The sequence below is a fragment of the Colletotrichum navitas genome, assembly GCF_030913465.1.
Source record: "Colletotrichum navitas strain CBS 125086 chromosome Unknown LY79scaffold_10, whole genome shotgun sequence".
NCBI classification, from domain to species: domain Eukaryota; kingdom Fungi; phylum Ascomycota; class Sordariomycetes; order Glomerellales; family Glomerellaceae; genus Colletotrichum; species Colletotrichum navitas.
In genome coordinates this window covers 647,511-665,579 of record NW_026850556.1, presented here as the reverse complement: position 1 = coordinate 665,579, position 18,069 = coordinate 647,511, and the positions used below count along the sequence as shown (strand labels likewise).

At 52.6% G+C, this 18,069-nt stretch overlaps 5 protein-coding genes across 5 annotated transcripts; 4 read left to right on the top strand and 1 right to left on the bottom strand.

Moving 5' to 3' along the window:
• The first annotated feature begins 380 nt into the window (after window positions 1-380).
• LY79DRAFT_37398 (uncharacterized protein) lies at window positions 381-1,366 on the top strand. The gene has a single exon (XM_060552845.1). The coding sequence runs from the start codon at window positions 666-668 to the stop codon at window positions 1,224-1,226; it is 561 nt and encodes a 186-aa protein (XP_060417811.1). The 5' UTR covers window positions 381-665; the 3' UTR covers window positions 1,227-1,366.
• Window positions 1,367-8,754: 7,388 nt separating this feature from the next.
• On the top strand, window positions 8,755-9,712 carry LY79DRAFT_37301 (uncharacterized protein). The gene is made up of 2 exons (XM_060552844.1): window positions 8,755-9,046; window positions 9,118-9,712. Exons 1-2 carry the CDS (start codon window positions 8,994-8,996, stop codon window positions 9,539-9,541), a joined length of 477 nt encoding a protein of 158 aa, XP_060417810.1. The 5' UTR covers window positions 8,755-8,993; the 3' UTR covers window positions 9,542-9,712.
• Window positions 9,713-9,895: 183 nt separating this feature from the next.
• On the top strand, window positions 9,896-11,941 carry LY79DRAFT_656976 (uncharacterized protein; the record flags this gene model as incomplete). The annotated part of the gene is made up of 2 exons (XM_060562699.1): window positions 9,896-10,190; window positions 10,260-11,941. 2 exons carry the CDS (start codon window positions 9,896-9,898, stop codon window positions 11,588-11,590), a joined length of 1,626 nt encoding a protein of 541 aa, XP_060417809.1. The 3' UTR covers window positions 11,591-11,941.
• A 1,322-nt stretch (window positions 11,942-13,263) lies between these two features.
• Window positions 13,264-13,584, top strand: LY79DRAFT_667103 (uncharacterized protein; the record flags this gene model as incomplete). The annotated part of the gene is made up of 1 exon (XM_060563328.1): window positions 13,264-13,584. One exon carries the CDS (start codon window positions 13,264-13,266, stop codon window positions 13,582-13,584), a length of 321 nt encoding a protein of 106 aa, XP_060417808.1.
• A 483-nt stretch (window positions 13,585-14,067) lies between these two features.
• On the bottom strand, window positions 14,068-16,080 carry LY79DRAFT_543314 (acyltransferase). The gene has a single exon (XM_060557037.1). The coding sequence runs from the start codon at window positions 15,937-15,939 to the stop codon at window positions 14,383-14,385; it is 1,557 nt and encodes a 518-aa protein (XP_060417807.1). The 5' UTR covers window positions 15,940-16,080; the 3' UTR covers window positions 14,068-14,382.
• Window positions 16,081-18,069: the final 1,989 nt, after the last annotated feature.

Here is an 18,069-nt window from a genome sequence, read left to right as displayed (position 1 = left end):
TCGGAGCAGCGTCTCTGATACATGACTTCAAATGGCCCACAGGAAGGGCAACAGCCATGACCAAATTACATTGTTTCACAGCCCAAAGCTCCATCGGAAGGCCGCGCAATTCAGCGAGTGAAAAGGAGAAGTCGTCGCCGCATTCAGGTGATTCTAGACGCCTTGTGCGAAATTTGGAAGTTGGCCTAGATCGAAGATCACGTCACTTGGGTGGATAGTAAAGCACCATGGTCAGATGGCCAGTGTGGTGCGGCACTTGGAGACTGGGAATATACACTAGCTGTGGAGATCGTGTAGAACGGGCGGCAGCTCCAGAGTGTAACCGGAAATGCGCGTATGGTGACCCCTGGGATGGGAATGCTCTTCTCAAGCTGAATGACATATCCCCGGCGTTTCAACGCTCCGTTTTGGGAAGAAGGCGTTTTTGTGGGAAATGAATTGTTCGTACCCGCATGTCCTTCAACTAAAGGTTGGGTCAATGCGGAAGGATAAAGTTGCCGTCTCGTCCATGCCAAGCGCTCCATCCAGCACGACACCAGATATTTCCGAAATTTATGTAGTCAAAGTCGCGGCACCCGTGCAGAACTCAACGTAATAGGTAACAGCGCTCGGTGTCTTGAAGAGGAATCAACGAGGGAAGACCCTTGTCGCAGATCTCGGAGACCATGACGATCAAGAGAGCTAGACGCCTGGATGGAGTCGTTGAGATTGACCTCGCCACGTTTTCAAGTCACGATGGCGTTAACAGGGTCCGACGCGTTACAAAGATTCCTTACGGCCAACGGGCCCTAAGCGTGCGCGGTCCTGAAATAGACATGTTGTTCGTCCCTTGGCTCGACATAGCTTTGTCGGCCAAACCACGATGGGATGGCAGAGGCCATGGGCCGTGGGTCGTGAGCATTGGTAGTCATCTGAGACCCGTGAGCGCGGTGGCTTGGCCGAAGCAGAGCCTAAACTTGAATGCAGAGCAACGCACCGTCGATTTGAGAAAGAGCAGCCAACTCCACAAGGGCCGAGGAAGGGGACATGATGGCAGCACATCACTCCAAGTGCCTCCCGGCAAGCCACTGACCGTTTATGCGCTGGTGCGAACTTTGGGGAAGGAATCAAGCGACGCACAGCCAGGCCAGTGTGTTGGCTGTACGTCGCGACGTCCATCAAGGATGGGCGGGCGTCCATGTGTGCTGCTTGTGGCGTGGCTGTTGGCCCATCCAAGAACAGCGTAGGTTGGATGCAAACTCGCAAACTGCTTGATGGCATGAGGCGTCGATGAGGCCTACAAGCGTCTTGGAGGGAGCATTATCATGATTGGTCGAGAAGCGGGATGAGGTCAGTCCTCGAGGGCACGGCGTTGGTTGTGTGACTCGCGAGGTTGTTGAGGCGTCGCGAGGCATCCGAATCGAGTGAAGCCGAGCCGGGTTCGGGCTTGGTGGCTGCATGTCGGTGCCAAACCCCGTTCGGAGGTGACGGCCACGCCATCGGAACTAGCTGCAGGGCCAATTTCCTCAAACGGGCAGCCACGGGCCGCACGGTGGGCAGCGACGAGCTGTGTCTGTTCCCGCTAGGAAAGCCCATTCCGTTGTTGAAACATCTGCACTGGCATTGACTTTTGTGCTGAGCGGGCTGCTTAAAGGATGCAAATCAAGTTGGAAGAAGCCAAGCTGCGGCTTGGAGCTTTGGCTGCCGCGCAGGGACCGGGGCTGCGAACCGATACTGCTCTTGAAGGCCAAAGCAGAATACATTGAAGGCTGGATGATAATCCGACATGACAAGACTGGTTGGATGGTTGCCGTGGAGTCTGGTGGTGGACACTGTCCAAAGAAAGGCGACGATGCATGGGTGGGGTGGCATGGGGGAAGAACCACCCCCGAGAAAAAAGTCTGTTGAATCAGCATCTCGTCGACGCTGGCTGCGAATAGTTTAGATGGGTTTGCATCATCCCAAGCTCACAACCATACGAGTATATGAGACTACTGCAAGGCTCGGTTGGGTCCCTAGTGCCAAAGGAAGCAAGCAAATGAGTCGGGACGTGGACTCGTGGGTTCCATCAGATCCATTTCCGTGCGGACACTCTCCACAGTACGTACCTAGACCAGAGGTTGCAGAAGCCGGCAAGGGACGATCGTCAAATGGTCATTTGATGTGCTGACAGCGGTTGGAGGGACCCCCGGGGCACAAGCTTGTCGCGGCACCAACAGCTGCAGCTAAACCGCTTATGTGAGCCACCAGCCCACACGCTCATCAAACCTGGCATCTCTGACTGACTCTTGAGTGTTCTCGGACCCCCTTTTTTTTTCTGCCTCTTGGCTCTGCCGAGTTTGCCTTGGTGGATCGCCCCTGTCCTTTTTTATTTAATGTTGCATTCCTGGTCCTGGTTCTGATCCCGGGCCGCTAGCCTCGGTGCTGGCAGTGGCAAGCATATACTACAGCATACATAGTACACTAGATAGAGCGTATCTCGCCGGGGGGAGGGCCATGACCACACCGCGTCATTCCTTTGGCTTTGCTTATCACGGCAAGATGCGGCCACTGTGACCTGGCTGTCCATTTGAGTCATCTTCCGCACGCATTGTTACTTCGAGGCTGTTCCTGTGCCTAAGCAGCCAGATATCTTGAGAGCCAGCATAGACGACGGACCCTCGACGACGGCAGAAGCAATGTTGTCGTAGTCGTCATCGTCGTTGTCGAGACGCCGTTGCTGTTAATTCCGAGACAAGCGAACGTATGGCGTTTCCAGCTGGGGAGGGGGAAAACGTGAGAAAAGTGGACAGCGGCTGTAGTGTAATGGCGCGCTTTTTGTTCTCTCAGCCGTAGAGCAGCAGTTCGGTGAACGGGGAATCCAATCTTGCCACGCATTGGCTTGGAACCTAGGTCGGCAACTCGCCGAGAGGTTGCCTTTCACTCGGGTCCTCGTGGTCGCCCTGCCGTCAAAGTTGGTGACTGCCCATGCCCAGGTCCTGTCGGGAGCCAGAGGAGAGGAAAGGAGAGCAGATAATTCAATATTTGCCCACACAGCTGCGGGACTCAGACTCCATCGACTGTCTGTCCCCGGCGACCCCATGCTCAGTCGCGCAAAATGCCGGGATGGTAAAGCAGATCCTTGCAGTGACATGGGATGGATAGTTTGCCCCGAACAAGTTTGGACGAAAAGTCGCTAGCCACGGCCGGGGTTGCGCACATCTGCGGCCGCACCGCGGACAAGGGAGAGCGGGAGGGGACGGACAGACAAGACGAGAGGTTCCGCCCAATTAATCTGATATCATAGTATGACATGTGGGCAGGTTTCACGGCTGCTTGTGTCATCTGCTACTTGTGCGTTGTTGGGCAGGAGGGATTACAGAACATGCTGGCACGACTTCTCACAACCAAACAAAAGTGCTAATTAGGTTCAAAATTTCTGCATATGATTATATACTAAAGATGAGACCACTACTGTTAACACCAAGGTACAGTCGATGAGGACAACGGCCGCAACGGTGGCGGCGCTTGGAACCCGTTCTTCTGGGGCGTACACGCGGAATTCGGTACCTCCCTTGCGCAGGGCCTATGATCGTCTTCATCCCTTCTGCTCGCCACCCTGGGATAGATGCTGTATCCGTAGTCTATTCGTACTCTGCCTATGCTATCTTGAGAACCTGCCGGGACCACACCTTACCTTCATATGCTGACAAGCTCCATCGTGGTACTCCCATGTTAGCATAGTGGTGTTGCAATTATCTACATGCGGCGCCAACATGCGTATGCATGGAGTCTATTCTACCTTATCCCGTCCCGACTATGCAATCGAGACGGATAACATGAACATGATATGAAATGGATTAGCCAGACAGAATAGTCCGATACGAACAACATGGCCTTGCTGACGACGGCCTCCAGTTATAGTTCCAGTTCGAGATCCAGGAGCCAAGAAGAGAGAGAGAGAGAGAGAGAGAGAGAGAGAGAGAGAGAGAGAGAGAGAGAGAGAGAGAGAGAGAGAGAGAGATGCCCCGCCGAGATAGAAAGATGATCGGAAGAGGGTCGGAGCGTGCCCAACAGCTCTAAGCAAACTAATACGGACCTGATCAGCTAATGTGGGCAGCCGACACTTCGTCTAACTGCAAGGCGTAAGTGCGGACCGTGCAGTGTGCGGTATGTGCGTGCTGTTGCGATTGCAACGGCAATGGAATGGCATGACATGACACAAGAGGGCGCAGCGTGGAGTGGGCACTGATGCTGCCGAGGGTAGTTGGGAGAGGAAAAGACGACAAGGAGGGGGCAATGGCATGTCCGATGTCAAACTCGAGACCATCGGAATCATCGTGGGTTCGCCTAAAGTAAACTAGCAGGTAGCTGCGGTTACGTACAGAACATGCTAAATCGAGAGTCGATAGACTGCTGGCGTGTACGGATAGTGTGAGGGGAGAGCGTAGGGGAGTTGCACAGGCATCCTTGAACAAGGCGTCGTCGATCTATCAGCAGCTGTTGCTTGTGTTCGTTTCCCCCATCGCCTGACTGAAATATCCCAGCTTCCATGCCCATTGTTGAGGCGGCCGTGCTCGAGTCCCTGGTCCGAGATGGAGGCTTTGAGTGCTTAGAACGTGTGGCTGATGGAACGGATAGCCGTCGGTCAAGTCCAAAAAAAGACGAGACGAGACGAGGCCAGTCCAGCCCAAACGAGATGGGTCGACCAAAGGAGCCAGCTCTTGACGTCCGCTCCAACATGCGGTCCGATGTTGCCGGCAACCATCATGGCGCGCCCCTCTCCGTGGCGCCCGCGTTCGCGTTTCCGCCAAGCGCGGACGAGAATTGTGAGACGCACCGCTAGCTCGGATGGGCGATGATATGCCGTTGGGACTCGGGAGTTTCATATAGGAAACGTGGTGAGGCAGACGTTGGTTGAATGTGAATACGAGCTGGCGACGGCGACGCATGACGGAGGAGGACAATGATACCCTGAGATGCCAAGGTAGCAGAGATGGTCACCTTCAATCATTCATATTGTGATTGAAAAGTGACAATCAGCGAGGGTCGTGTGGCTGCCCCCAGGTACCTATACTCCATTAGCGAGAGCAGCACGCCATACTCTAGGGCAACAGAGAAAGCGGACAAGGCTGAAGGAAGAGAATGTAAGGAAGGGGGGGAACGTCCGTAAGGAAGCCGTTCTTGGTCCCGCATACATAGGAAGTGAAGCGTGCGATGGGCATGTGCACGTAGTTCATATTCGTAAAGTAAAGTGAAGTATCCGTACGCAGTGTCAGTATCCGAGTATGTGAGGCTTGGATGGTTCTTGCTCTTTGCCCTTTAGTGTTTGAATGGTCGCGATCACACACACACACACACATGGCCCAATCAGGACAGCGTGCCACTGATCCCCCCGTCCTTATCCCATCGTGTTATTAACGCTGGTCCAACCGAAAATGCCCGTCAGTGGTCCATCCCTGCAGCCTCCTGTAGCTCCCCCTTGTGCTACCTTCTCAAGGTTTTCCGAGTATGACTGGGCTTTCCCTGCCATGGCCTTCCATGTGCCTGGCCAAGTGCGCCTTGGGTGAAAAAGAAGCTCCAGGTTGATTCGAGTTTGACCGCTTGCCTCGGAGCCCTCGAGACCCTCCAAGTAGTAGTCAGTATCCGCAGGAAATCCTCCCCAAAAGGAAAGGGGCCCCTATTCGCTGCATCTCCAGGGAACAGGCCGAAATGTTTGGTACGTACTACAATATCCAGGCCACGCACCTGCCGCTGTAGGAAGAGCATAATAATGTACACTACTACCTAGAGAGTAATGCAGAGGTGTGCTGCAGCTGCCAGCCGCTCGCTCATACACCAAGGGGATGGATGGATGGATGGGCTGTGTTTCCCACTCTGGACCTGTTTCGAAACGCTGGGCCTTCCGTGGCGTGCCGGTGAGCAGTCCTGAATTTGTTTCAGGTGAGAAGCCAACCAATCATAATGAGGCAGTCATCAACCATGGAGTTGATTTTGCCAGTTTACTTGGGGCTGTTTGTAAAATAATGATAAAAATAATAAAAATGGGAAAGAAAAAAAAAGTGCAGACTTGACGTAAACCTCAACCCTAGCGCTGCTGAGCTCACTGCTGCGCCACTGCTCCGTACGATACATTCGCAGCAGTATCGTCAAGATGCATGCCTCATTGCTAAGGGTGTGGGGGTTGGAAGGAAAGAAGGGGAAAAGGGGGGGCGAGGAGCACACCGTTGCCCGATGATGCTAGACCAATTCTGATTTCGAATACTTTCCTTGAGAAGAAGCAGTAGCTTCCGATTTGAGGAAAAGAGAGGAGAAAAGGAAATGAAAACGATAGATCCGAAGGTGGAAACAGACGGGCAAGAAGGAAAAGAGAGGCGGTCGATTCATCACCCCAGACGTTATTGGTCTTTGGCGCAAGTAGCACGTTTCCCTCATGTTGCCTCTTGGGGATTAGCTTCGAGATAGAAGCGGGGAAGGGCGCCACGAACAGTCTCCATCATCTTTGGGTGGGCCCCGAGAGGGTACGTATACCATTTTCCCTTTTCCATAATGCTTGCTGCATTGCATCTCTTAGGGGTACCAGCGCTGCTGACTGGCCGGTTGACTGGCAGCGAACAACTACCTACACTTTGGGATCTACCTAACGCAACGCTTGTGTCATGCGCCGTTCCCGCATGTTTCCTCCCCGCCTACAAATATAGGGTACCACACCACCAGGCACAGTTCCTTTCCAACGCTCGCTTGCTTCCTAGCGTATGCCTTTAGCGGCCGGAGCCTTTGCCGGGCAGGAAGGGACATTTGCTCATACGCAGCGCGTCAGTCTTGCCGTTTTATCACTAGTGGGATGACTGCAAAGTTGAAAAATGAGGAACTGATATGCCACCTGCTTGCTTGGAAGAGTACCTAGTTCAGGATGGATGGATGAATGGATGGCACGTTCGTGACTGGGGCACCAATCGTCATCATCGTCCATCCATCCATCCATCCATCCATCCATCCATCGTGGCCGTCGTGCCCTTGGGGGTTTGTATGTAGGTACTGTGTGCAGCCGCTGGAAGCCATGGCAGGGGCTACAACCTGGCAACTTAATCCTGGTCGCTGACATCCACCATAGATGGATAATAAGCTAAAAACTGGCCCAAGCTTCCTATGTGCCGGCTTGATTGTTTTTAATATCTTGAATTATTGACCATGTTTTCTTTCCTTCTCCTGTCTCTTTTGTCTTGGCTCAGAGACACTGAGTCCCCTTGCCCACCCTGATTGTTTCTTCCAACCGCCTTACAGTTATTCCTTTGCTTGTTCCTGTTTCCATGCCATCCACACTTCACCCGTGTTTCTCTCTTTGCACCCCTGATCATCTCGTACCCAGCTACCCCCCTTGATCCTGGCGAATGCGAATGAACGCAAGCCCCCGAACCATGCGGCTGGCCCCTTCTCCTCTCTCTCTCTCTCTCTCCCTCTGTCTCTTCGTCATGTCCCTTCCCAATCTTGCCCCCACACCCCACTCGGCTTTCCTCTCCTTTAATTGTTTGTTCTTTCCGACTAGCCGCCATCACACGCATACACATTCGCGCGACGCCTTCCCGTCATGCCATGCCTCGAACCCCCCCCTCCCTTTTCCGGTGTCATGTGTGTTGCCCTGCTACGTACTCTCGTGTGCGCGTGTCCGTGCGTTCGTATGTTCCCGCCGACGCGGAGCGCGCCATTTGTGATGACGAGATGGTTTGCCCTGTTCTTGACTCCTCTTCACCTGGCCTTTCTCCGCGAGACCCCCCCCGGTTCCTACCTCCCCTCCATCTTCTTCCAACACCTGCGTCTACGCGTAGGTTACAGCAGAGCCCGTAGCAGCTCTTGTGGTGCTTTGCAGGGGCGCTTACGTTCCAAGGAAAGTGCGTAGTATAGAAAGTGTGAAACACGCCCGTTGAGGGGTTTGCGTTGGTGTGTGAGTGAACCCATCTTGTAAGCAACTAACTGCATAGGTACTCGAACCCAAAGGGAAAGGACCAACAGCCAGATAATGTAAGGTACCAACCCGGGAAGGTAACTTGTAGCGAATATACATAGTGCCTACCTAGGCACAGCGGGAGCAAGTAAGGTACCTACCTAGGTATGCTAAACTACCTACCACCTAACCCACAGGACAGTACCAATTCTTCTGGCTCACCTGGTGACTGCTACCTATCACCTGTCGCGAGCCGGGAAGGGACGCGCGCAAGGAAACACAGGACGAGAGACATGGAGAGAGAAAGAACGATGGAGAGCAACATAGGTACGCGCACACTTCACACACGCCTCGCCTCGCCTCGCCTCGCCTCGTGTCGTGTCGTTATGTCGTCTCTCGTCGTTAATGCCCATCATGTCACCACTCCACACCCCGTTTTGTGCTCCGGCTTCTTTAGATTCTTCCTTCTGCCCCCATCTAAAATGGCTTTTGTCCACTATTTCGAGACCCGGAACCACTCCAGTCGGTACGGTGCGGCAGCCCACTCACCCCCTGCTCACATCGATCTCGGCCGGATGGAAGAACGGGAGACAAAGTCTTGGTACAGATAGAGGAGGGAGAAGATAGACAAACGAAGGACAGGGTTGTTTGGAACAGTGTGCTGGATTCTGTAGTAGGTAGTATCTTGGCCAAGGCCTCCCGCCATCCCACACTCACTACCTGCGCTTCAAGGTGGTACTTAACCGTGCCAGGTAGTAGTTGTTGGGTACCGTACGGAAACTGCCTGAGGTACACTACCTACGGCTTCTTCCCCTAGCACCTCTCTCGTGTCGTTTTTATTCCCTCCCCGGGCCCGCGGTTTTGTTTGATCATATATCTGGGTATATTTATTATTATTTGTTTAATTCTGCGCGCGTCCTTTTTAGCAGCGGCCAACAGCTAGCACACGATCCCCAAACACCAGCGCAGCACCAGGAGGCATCAGGCCCCTCCTCCTCCACCTTTCTCTTCTTCCTCCTCCTCATCCTCCTCTTCCTTCTCTTCCTTCTCTTCCTTCTCCTCCTTCTCCTCCTTCTCCTCCTTCCTTGTTTGCATGCTTGTCTACCTACTGTCTTTATCCGTACCGCACCTACCTACCTTCCTGAGGTACTTACTCCCCTAGCTCCCTCCTTCCGCCTCTTCTCTGCGCGCTAGGTTCCTGACTAACTCACCCCAAGCTTTGCGCGCTGGGCTTTGGTCCAATCCCAAAATTCAAAGCGCACACCTCCCTCCTTCCATCCCAACCCATCCCGTCCCATACCCATCCCGTCCCATACCCATCCCATCATTCCCTCCTCGTGCTTCTCCACCACCTCCTCACTCCTCTCGCTTCCCGCCAAAGCGTCCGAACTAGGCACGACACCACCAGCTTCTTTTGTCGTCCGAGAATCTGATCTTAACCTCCCACCTCCCGCACCTACCTCACCACACTTTTCCGACCTTCATCCACCTTCACTTCACCCCCCCCCTCGACTTCTTCTCTCGCTCTTTACCCTTAATACCAACTTCCTCTTTACCACCCACACTCGTTTCCCACTTATTATATCCCTGAACAGAAGCCTCAGTTCTTCCATATTTGCATGCGACCCTGACCTCTCTTGATTCTCTCATCCTACATCATTTTACTTGGGCTTGCCTTGTATCTCATCAGGTCTACTTCTTTCCGTCTTTCCATCCAATTTTTACTGTCCGCCAATCCCGCGCTACGCACTCTATCTATCCCGCATTACTATCACCACAGCCTCCTCGGGTACAAATCACTACGACCAACGCCAGCAGAAAAGACAACTGCGCCCTCATCGCACTCGTTCGCCCGCATCGCGTTCACTTCCCGGAACAACGCCGCCGCTGCATGACGCACCTCCCACCAGTTCGACCCAAAGACGCCGACGCAATTACCAATTCGTCTCGACAGTGTGGAAGGAAAAGCGGAAGACCGCGCCGATGGATCACGTCATGCAGGATGCCCCAGCCGACGTGCTGGCTGATGCCAGGCGGACGCTTGAGGCATTGAAGAGTTCTGGACTGTCACGCGAAGTATTGCTGCAAATGTGGGAGGGCGGCGAAGACAGGACGCACCACCTTCAACACCAGCTCCACCACCAGCAACAGCACCAGCAACAGCAACAGCACCAGCAACAGCACCAGCAACAGCACCAGCAACAGCACCAGCAACAGCACCAGCAACAGCAACAGCACCAGCAGCCACAAACACCACAGGACGCTCCTTTGGAGGATGCTTCCACGCGAGGTTTGTTCCCATCATTCTCAACCGGGCGTGACCCCGGGAGAAAAGTCACCTCTGCTAATTCCCCAACTGTTCCTCCAGCAATCTGCCACGGTCAAATAGGTCACCGCCCACGCATTTCCGTTTCGTCCACGAGCTCGGGTTCTTCCGGTCACGCTAGTATCTGGTCGATGGGCTCCGCGAATTCCAATGCTACCGTCGCGACACATTACTCGCAAGCTTCTCAGGCACCTTCCGCCACCCAATGCGCACCCCAGCCCTCCGTAGGCGCACCAGGCAACCTACCCCAGGTGGCAAGCGCGCAAACGGGATGGGGTCCCGGTCGTTTCAACTTCTACTGGTGCACTTCCTGCGAGACACGGTTCAAGCGAAAGTATGACTGGAAGCGTCACGAGGAGGAGTTCCATGAGCGTTGGAAGAAGTACCCTTGCCCCGAGCCTGGCTGCAACAGGAGCTTCTGGGGAGCAAACACTTTCAATCAACACCACAAGGCCTCGCACGGCTGCAAGTCGTGTCCTCATTCAGAGAAGGTGGTCAAATATCTCAAGAGGAGAAAGTATTGGGCTTGCGGCTTCTGCTCGGCCCTTCACCCCTCTAGAGAACGCCATGTCGAGCACGTCGCTCGGCATTTTGAGTCGGGAAAGACCAAGTCGGACTGGATGCACTCGAGGGTCATCTACGGCCTTCTTCACCAGCCTTTGATCCACGAGGCCTGGAAGGATATCCTCATGTCCAAGGCGAATGAATTCAACGGACGTCAACCCAATTTCAGCTGGAACCCCACACAGACCGGTCGTGCGCAGGGCTTCATGGAGAATGAGAGTCCAGGTCAACTCCAGGATCTTCTCGAGTTCTTCTCCGGTCCCAGCACCGAAGCTGAGTCGATCGTGTCCCTCGCCTACAAGCTTGCTGACCTCGTCTTCCTGCCGGTTCCCGCATCACCACCGATGCAGTATTCTCAATGCTACGCTCCGCCTCCCTCGGCTCTTCCGCAACAATACTCCCCTCAGCCCCTTCTTCCTCCTCCTTCGATACCATCGCAGACTTTGCCGACCCAGTCGCCTCAGCCTCCTGTACTGGCTTCGCAGGAATCGTCACCCTCACCTTTCATGGACCAGATGAGGGCTCAATCAATGATGCCACAGCAGATGTTCCACACGCCGCAGCCGCGTGCCAATACCGAGCCTCTACGACGAGCATCCCTCGACAGGGAGCTTCCACCACCACCACAAGAAAACCAGCCAATGAACTTTCAGTTTATGCCCGAAAATATGGTCTCGTTTGAAGACTGGGAGAGCTTTTCCAGCACTGTCGTTGACGAGAATGCACCGCAGCCTACGACAATGTCGTCAGAATGGCCAATGGTGCCTGTACAATATTACAACGCCCCTGTAGGGCCATGATCGCCTATATTTCCTTGCCAGTTCGGAAAAAAAGTCAACCTTTTCTTTGTCACATGTCACATTTACTGCCGCCGGCGCTGCCCGCTGGCCAATCGATATAGTATATAATGGTAATCACCTCTTGGGGGGGGCCGGACTCGATGGACTCGAAATGTCATTTTCTTAGGCCGCGGATTCGGGCGAAAAACGGAACGGACATGGCACAGGATAAGAATATGAATTGGCAAACGGATGGCCAGAGCAAGGAGGTTGGAGGCGTCACTCACGAAAGAGGTGTTCCATTACGGTTGATGGTCAAATGTTAAAATGCAGTGGATAGAATCAAATAAAAAAAACCTTGCATTCTCCCTGGGCGTCTTTCCTGATTGCATTTTTTACAAAATATGAATATTTTTCATGGGTCAGTACGCTGCTTCTAAGAGTACTTGAACTACCGATGCCAAAGCCAGGGCGGCTGCGGTGGTGGAGTGGCAAGGTAGCCGTCCGCTGCGCGGTAGTCACATCCGCAGCGGCTCCGGCATGCAATGGATACTCCTTGCGACGGTGGTAGAGTCAAGGCTGTGACGGCGAGGAACTCGATGTTGCAAAGCCGGAGTCGGTTCCGTAGTGAGTTTGTGTAACATGCGCAAGTGAGTCGTGGGTGGGCTTTCTTTGGTCTTGTTTGTGAAGCGATCCAAGACTTAGGGGAAATGCCACCACGTATGTGCTAGGCTTGATTTAGCTGGTGTGTACTTCTGTTGCGTACTGAGTGGGCAGTGTCCTAACAAGGACTCTGACGGGTGTTCTTTTTCGTTTGGAGGACATTGTCAGCAGCCGACGGCTGTTCAACTGCCGCTGTCCTTATTTGCGAATGTAGCCCCTTTCTTTGGGGGGACAGCCTTGCCTGGTCCTTGCACTCGATGGGTTTCTGGAATGTTGCTTCCGACGATGAGTATAAATCAGCAGTAGAGGCGGATATATAGACCAATGAAGCTTAACAGCCAATGTGTTTTGCAGTATCAATAAAATGATGGCATACACGTCACGCTCGAAGTTGCCCTCGATATAGTCAGATATTAGGGGCGTACGTCGGCTATGTCCATGGTTTATTCATTGTTGTTCTACCTCCCAAATCATAACAGGTGATGTATTTGTGTTCTTTTGAGATGCCGCTTTTGCCCGGGCATATCTCATCTAAACCACAATCACTGTTTTTGCATTCAAGAGGGGAGTCGAGCACATTTGCTTGTGTACCCAACAGACAGCAGACATCTAAATAAGTCGAAGTGGAAGGGAATTACCGGATTGTCTGCTTCGGGAAGAGCGTCATGGAGTTTATATTCCGGACCGCTTATACAGTTCTACACCATCAGTGCTGATGCTTGCTGGGATGATGGACTGCCCTGTTGAATAGGTTGTTTATCTTAGTCGTGATGACCTGGGTCAAATCCCTTTATCAGTCGGCTCAGTAGTGTCAGAAGTAGACCTTCACGGCATTTATAAAGCCTTACTACGAGCTCATTTTTTTTATACAAAATCAACGTTTATAAATTTGCCATCTGCTAGTCTAGCCAGACATTCATATGCCCTTCACATCAGATCATCTGCCACACACTGACGGTAGACTCCCAGATATACGTTTGCGAAGCTGCCGCTAAGAACGACGGCATAGTGTACGGGGAGATTAGTCAATAATGTGCCGTTGGATGCTTTTGAGGGGCCAAGCCAAAGCACGCTCCAATGGTTACCCTGGGAAGTTTGACAATAATGGCAATACCGTGAAGTTTGCCTTCGGCGGTGACGGCGACCTCTACAAGCCCTCTTTCTTCATCAACAGCCAGTGCTACGAGCTCACTGCCATTGAAATCTCTACCAGCAAGCCTGACCCCATGCACTGCGCCTACGGTCTCAAACTCTGCATCGGCGGAGCTCAAGGGGATGTTGACGGCTCTGGAAACTCCCGCCCAAGTATGAGATGGAGAACTGGTTTTACCAAAAGATATACGTCGGCATAGCCCGTGGCCCGGTCAATGTATAGTGATGTCTGGTCGAGACAGGCGACCCTCGCTCCCGGGGGGCTTGAGACAAATATGGAAATGTCGTACCTGACCAGCTTGAGGTATTACCGATTCCAGAGCCTACTAATTAAGAAACCATGACTCTGCTACTAGAACATAGTCCTCTGCCGCTGGCCTCTCTTGCAAAGTTATCAACGCCAAGCCTTTGCTCATCACCGTTGATTCGACTACTACGCACGATATAGCCTTCACACGAGCCTTCGAGAGGGTGTGTTGACGTCAGTAATTGCAATTGCTTCCCCGGCCAACGAGCCATGTAATGCTTCCCGATACGAATGGACCCGGAGTCCTTGCATCCGTGAGTGTTGCCAGGAGGGTAATTATAGTATGTGCACGTATGTAGCAATCAATATAACACTAAAAGAGATAGACCCACTTGCCTCCAATCGTCCACCGTAGATCGAGGCAAAATGAAACAACCCTGAATTATGAGGTGATGATTCCTATTCATCCTGGTGTATCGCATCAATGATGCTTTGGCGGCATGACCGCTCTGTTCACTACGAACACTATCCCGACGTCATCACAACACTTCCTTCACAGAATTAGGACTTCGATGCTAGGAGGATTGTAGCCGAGAAACCATAAGACATTTGATTCTTTTGCATGATGGTGCTAATGCAACAATATTTTGTGTACGTAAGGAACGAAACAACGTCTGGGTAGCTGTTCGCCGCCCCAAATGCCACGTCGACCGCCGTCTATGGCAACCGCCCGTCGTTCAAAGGTACCGGTTCAATCGTCTCGCACGCACTGAGTCTCGATCCAGCGCGAAAGCTCGACCGTCTTAACATCCACTGTTCGCCAGAAAACATCACTACACCAGATAGTAGGTACTCCCAGCGCAATCAGACCGATGAACCATGCCACCATGCGACCCCACATGCCAGCTTCCTCTCTGCCGCCAACCAGAGTCCAGACGTAGGGCATCCAGCGGTGTTCCAAAACGTCCAAGACAGGCCCATGAACAAGGTACAATGCATAGCTTATGTCACCAAGATACTGCGCCAGGGGTGTTATAAAGAGGTTCTGTAGCACCGTGACCTGTTGCAAGGCGGCAACAATCTGGATAGCACCAAGTGCATACCAGGGGAACGCAACGAGGTCTCCTCCCATAGTAAAATAGGGCTCCATGGTATTGCGAAAGAGCGGCGCAATTCCGGGGGTGATATCATTAACTTCGTCCGGCCACCCAGCAACGAACAGACCAAAGATGAGGTTGCCGATGAGGAAGGCTTTGATAATGACTGTCTTGACGGATCTAGAACACGAGCTAGAAACGCCATCAGGGGCCGCTGAGCCTGATCCATCCTCCTTGTTCTGGAGAGCTGCAGCAACCCGCTCGCGGCGTGCCTCTTGGATAAGACCGATCTCAGCGAGGACCATGCCTCCAAAGAACTCAAAAGCGGCCCAGTGGCCACACCTAAGGCAGTAAGCCATAATAGTAAGCACGGATGTTAGACGTAGATACGTCTTCATACGGCTTACACCCGTTAGAGTAACAAATAGTAGTAACGAGTTAGAGAACTCAATTGGAATGGTCCAAAGATGAACATCGTACGGGAGAAATTGGGTAATGTCCCACTGCCAGCTAAAGGTGATCCTCCAGAGAGCATTCTTCCAGTCTATAAGTTGTTCCCATAGCGTGGGCAGAGGCTGTCCCATCCAACCAAGGCGGATCATGACCATGATGATAAATGTGGAGGCAGTAGTAGGAAGAAACAATCGAAAGCCGCGGCGGAAAACACTACTCGAGAGGGTGCGGTGGAGCCCGTCATAGTTGTGTTTTCTGGCCTGCTGTAGAGACTTGAGAGAGAGAACGAAGCCGGAGATGACGAAGAAGATGTGAACCATGGGCTTTCCGCTGTAGATGACGCGTACGAAAGGGAGCTGTAGCGGCGAGGAAGCGGCAGTATCGTTTTCTTGGGGGATTCCGTATGGTCTAGCGAGGTACCATCCGAAGTTTGGTCCTGAATAGTGGCAAATGAAGACAATCAGAGATGCGGTCCCACGCAGGCCGTCAAGCCAGGATGTTGGATACAGGCGTCTGCGATGGTTCTTGGAGTCGTTGAGCCTTAGCCTCCTCTGGAGGAAGGAGGGCAGTAAGAAGAAAAGGATGGCCATTAGTCTCGCAATGAAGGTACTTGGCTGCGGTTTTGAAGTCGATCCGCCGGGTAATGAGGGTTCAGAATGGCCATTTGCGTTCGACAGCGGCGCGTACGGGTAGGAATGCGAACTCGGTGAAAGCCGAACCAAAGCCCCACGGACGGAGCGCACAGCGAGCGAGATCATAGCGATAGCAGTGACATGTCCTTGGAGAGGATACTGCAAGTAGGTAACAGCGACGTGCGTATCGAGATGATGGCTGAAATCACCAAGATGGAATACAAAGGAGATGGATAGATCACATGGAACTTTTTCAATGAAAACGAGCTGACGGCCAAGGCAATATATATTCGACTTTTAGGTTTAGAACTGTGGACCGAAGGGAGATGGGACACGTGCCGAGCATATCGCTTGTTAGGAGAACCCTAGAGCGCCAAGTACTGTGACCAGTTTATTACCAGCATGAAACCAATGAAAAAAATGGGGGTCAATCTTGGCGTCGTAACTTCTATTCGAAACCTTGTCTCTCCCGGCTCATGCTTTTCCTGAGACGAAGTGACAAACCTTGGTCCGAGAGCGCCCATGTTGTGAGATTAACACCTGGAAGCCCCCGCGCATATCCCTCCGCAAGGATGGATCGATCGCGTTATGGTAATGACATAGCTGTCTCATTCCCAGCGTGGTCATTTGACAGAACAACTCGGTGAGGGAGCATGTATCGAGCCTGTGTCCGGCCCCTATCGATAGATAGATGCTCTTGGATATTTTCGAAAGAGATATTCAGGACAATCCCTGCCAGGAATTGCCTCTTCCATGCCATCAATTGCCTTTCGGTGCGTAGTCTGCAACTCAATTTAGACTTCACGGTCAAGATGACCCACTCCAGGGGTATTTCCATGTGAGTGTAAGCCGCTTAATCGTTGCCCCTCGTCACGAGCCCAATGATAACATCTGCGCGCACCCGCCAGACTTCCATCTGCTATGTTCGTCCACAAGGAACTGAGCAACAACTCGTCATAATCCCCTATAGGGCCATGGCCACTTTGGAAATATGAGTTACTATGAGCACTCTCAAGGTTTTCTTGTATGCCTGGTTGGGACTATAATAGTTCCCCTGCCCACTTCCGCCAAACCGAGCACGGACACGTTCGACCGACCCCTAGGCCGAGCACCTTTTCCATCCGAATGACTCGGCGTTACCTCATCAATCCATCCATTCGGCTCCCCCATCGCTTCAGCTTCCAAATGCCCACTCGAGATACGCGTGATTTGGAAAAGAAATTGCGAAGGCGACACAGACAAAGATTCCATCCCGCTGGCTAGATATATACAACGCCTGAGACGCCGTTATCTCTTGCGTATCGCTCGCCTTTGGTCCCTAGTGTTGAGACCACCCAAGCTGGGGGGCACAGCGTGAAAACCACCGGCATGAATCAACAACAGCCTACCACGCACTCCCATCAAGATGTAGTCTAAAAACCTCGACACGAAGTGGTGTTCAAATTGCCCATCATTAGATTGCTTCCACTACGAACCTGATCTATCCCAAGCCAAGTCTTCTCGGCCTGGTGCCGCCGCCTTTAGTTTGGGCAAAAACAAAGCATCGTCCGTGCTTGGCCTCCACAGCCTAGAATACAAATTCTCTATCCAGCGAGAACAGTCGTTAATTCTACCTTGCCCTTCTTTCTTGAATATTGAGCCGTCAGCACTCGCGTGATAGGAACCTCCGATCAACCTTCGCCCCCTGTATTCAACCAAAAAGACACCTCCAAGGCTCGAGTAGGGTATCTTCATATTGCTCCATGTAGATATCACCGTCGCCAACACGTGTACGCCTTAAGCTACTGTCAATGAGAATGAGAGAAGACAGGGCCTAGTAGGCCCGGCCAGATTCACCATCAACGCCGAGTACCCGGTTCCCCATTTTCCAATAATCGTAAAACGAGTCAAACGCCAAACGGAAAAGCGAGCACTCCGAAAGAACAGACGCCGTCCCCCCCCGGGTATGCAGGGGTAGCACCCAGTTGTAGCCTAATAGCCCAAAACATGCTTGCTTGTCGTGAAAACCGCATGACGCCAAAGGTCATGTCGTCTGTTGTTGGTCATAGCAAAGCATGAAGTCGTAATACCCGTTTTCTCTACGTCCCGGCTGGTTCGCCCTTTGCCAGCTCGCCTCGCATAAGTTGTCTAGCACAATAAAATGACTGTGTTCTCGTAAACGAGATCCATGTCAACGTAACGGGACTTGATGTGTCCATTAATGGAGATACATCTACGCTCGGTGAGCACCCAACTCCGTTTGCCTAGGAGAAGGAG

What these genes read in the sequence shown, in the direction of transcription:
- LY79DRAFT_37398 (XM_060552845.1), top strand. Translation starts at nt 666, where the DNA reads ATGACGATCAAGAGAGCTAGACGCCTGGATGGAGTCGTTGAGATTGAC.
- LY79DRAFT_37301 (XM_060552844.1), top strand. Translation starts at nt 8,994, where the DNA reads ATGCTTGTCTACCTACTGTCTTTATCCGTACCGCACCTACCTACCTTC. An exon ending in CACCTACCTACCTTCCTGAG is followed by an intron (nt 9,047 to 9,117) that starts GTACTTACTCCC and finishes ACTCACCCCAAG; the next exon opens with CTTTGCGCGCTGGGCTTTGG.
- LY79DRAFT_543314 (XM_060557037.1), bottom strand. Translation starts at nt 15,939, where the DNA reads ATGATCTCGCTCGCTGTGCGCTCCGTCCGTGGGGCTTTGGTTCGGCTT.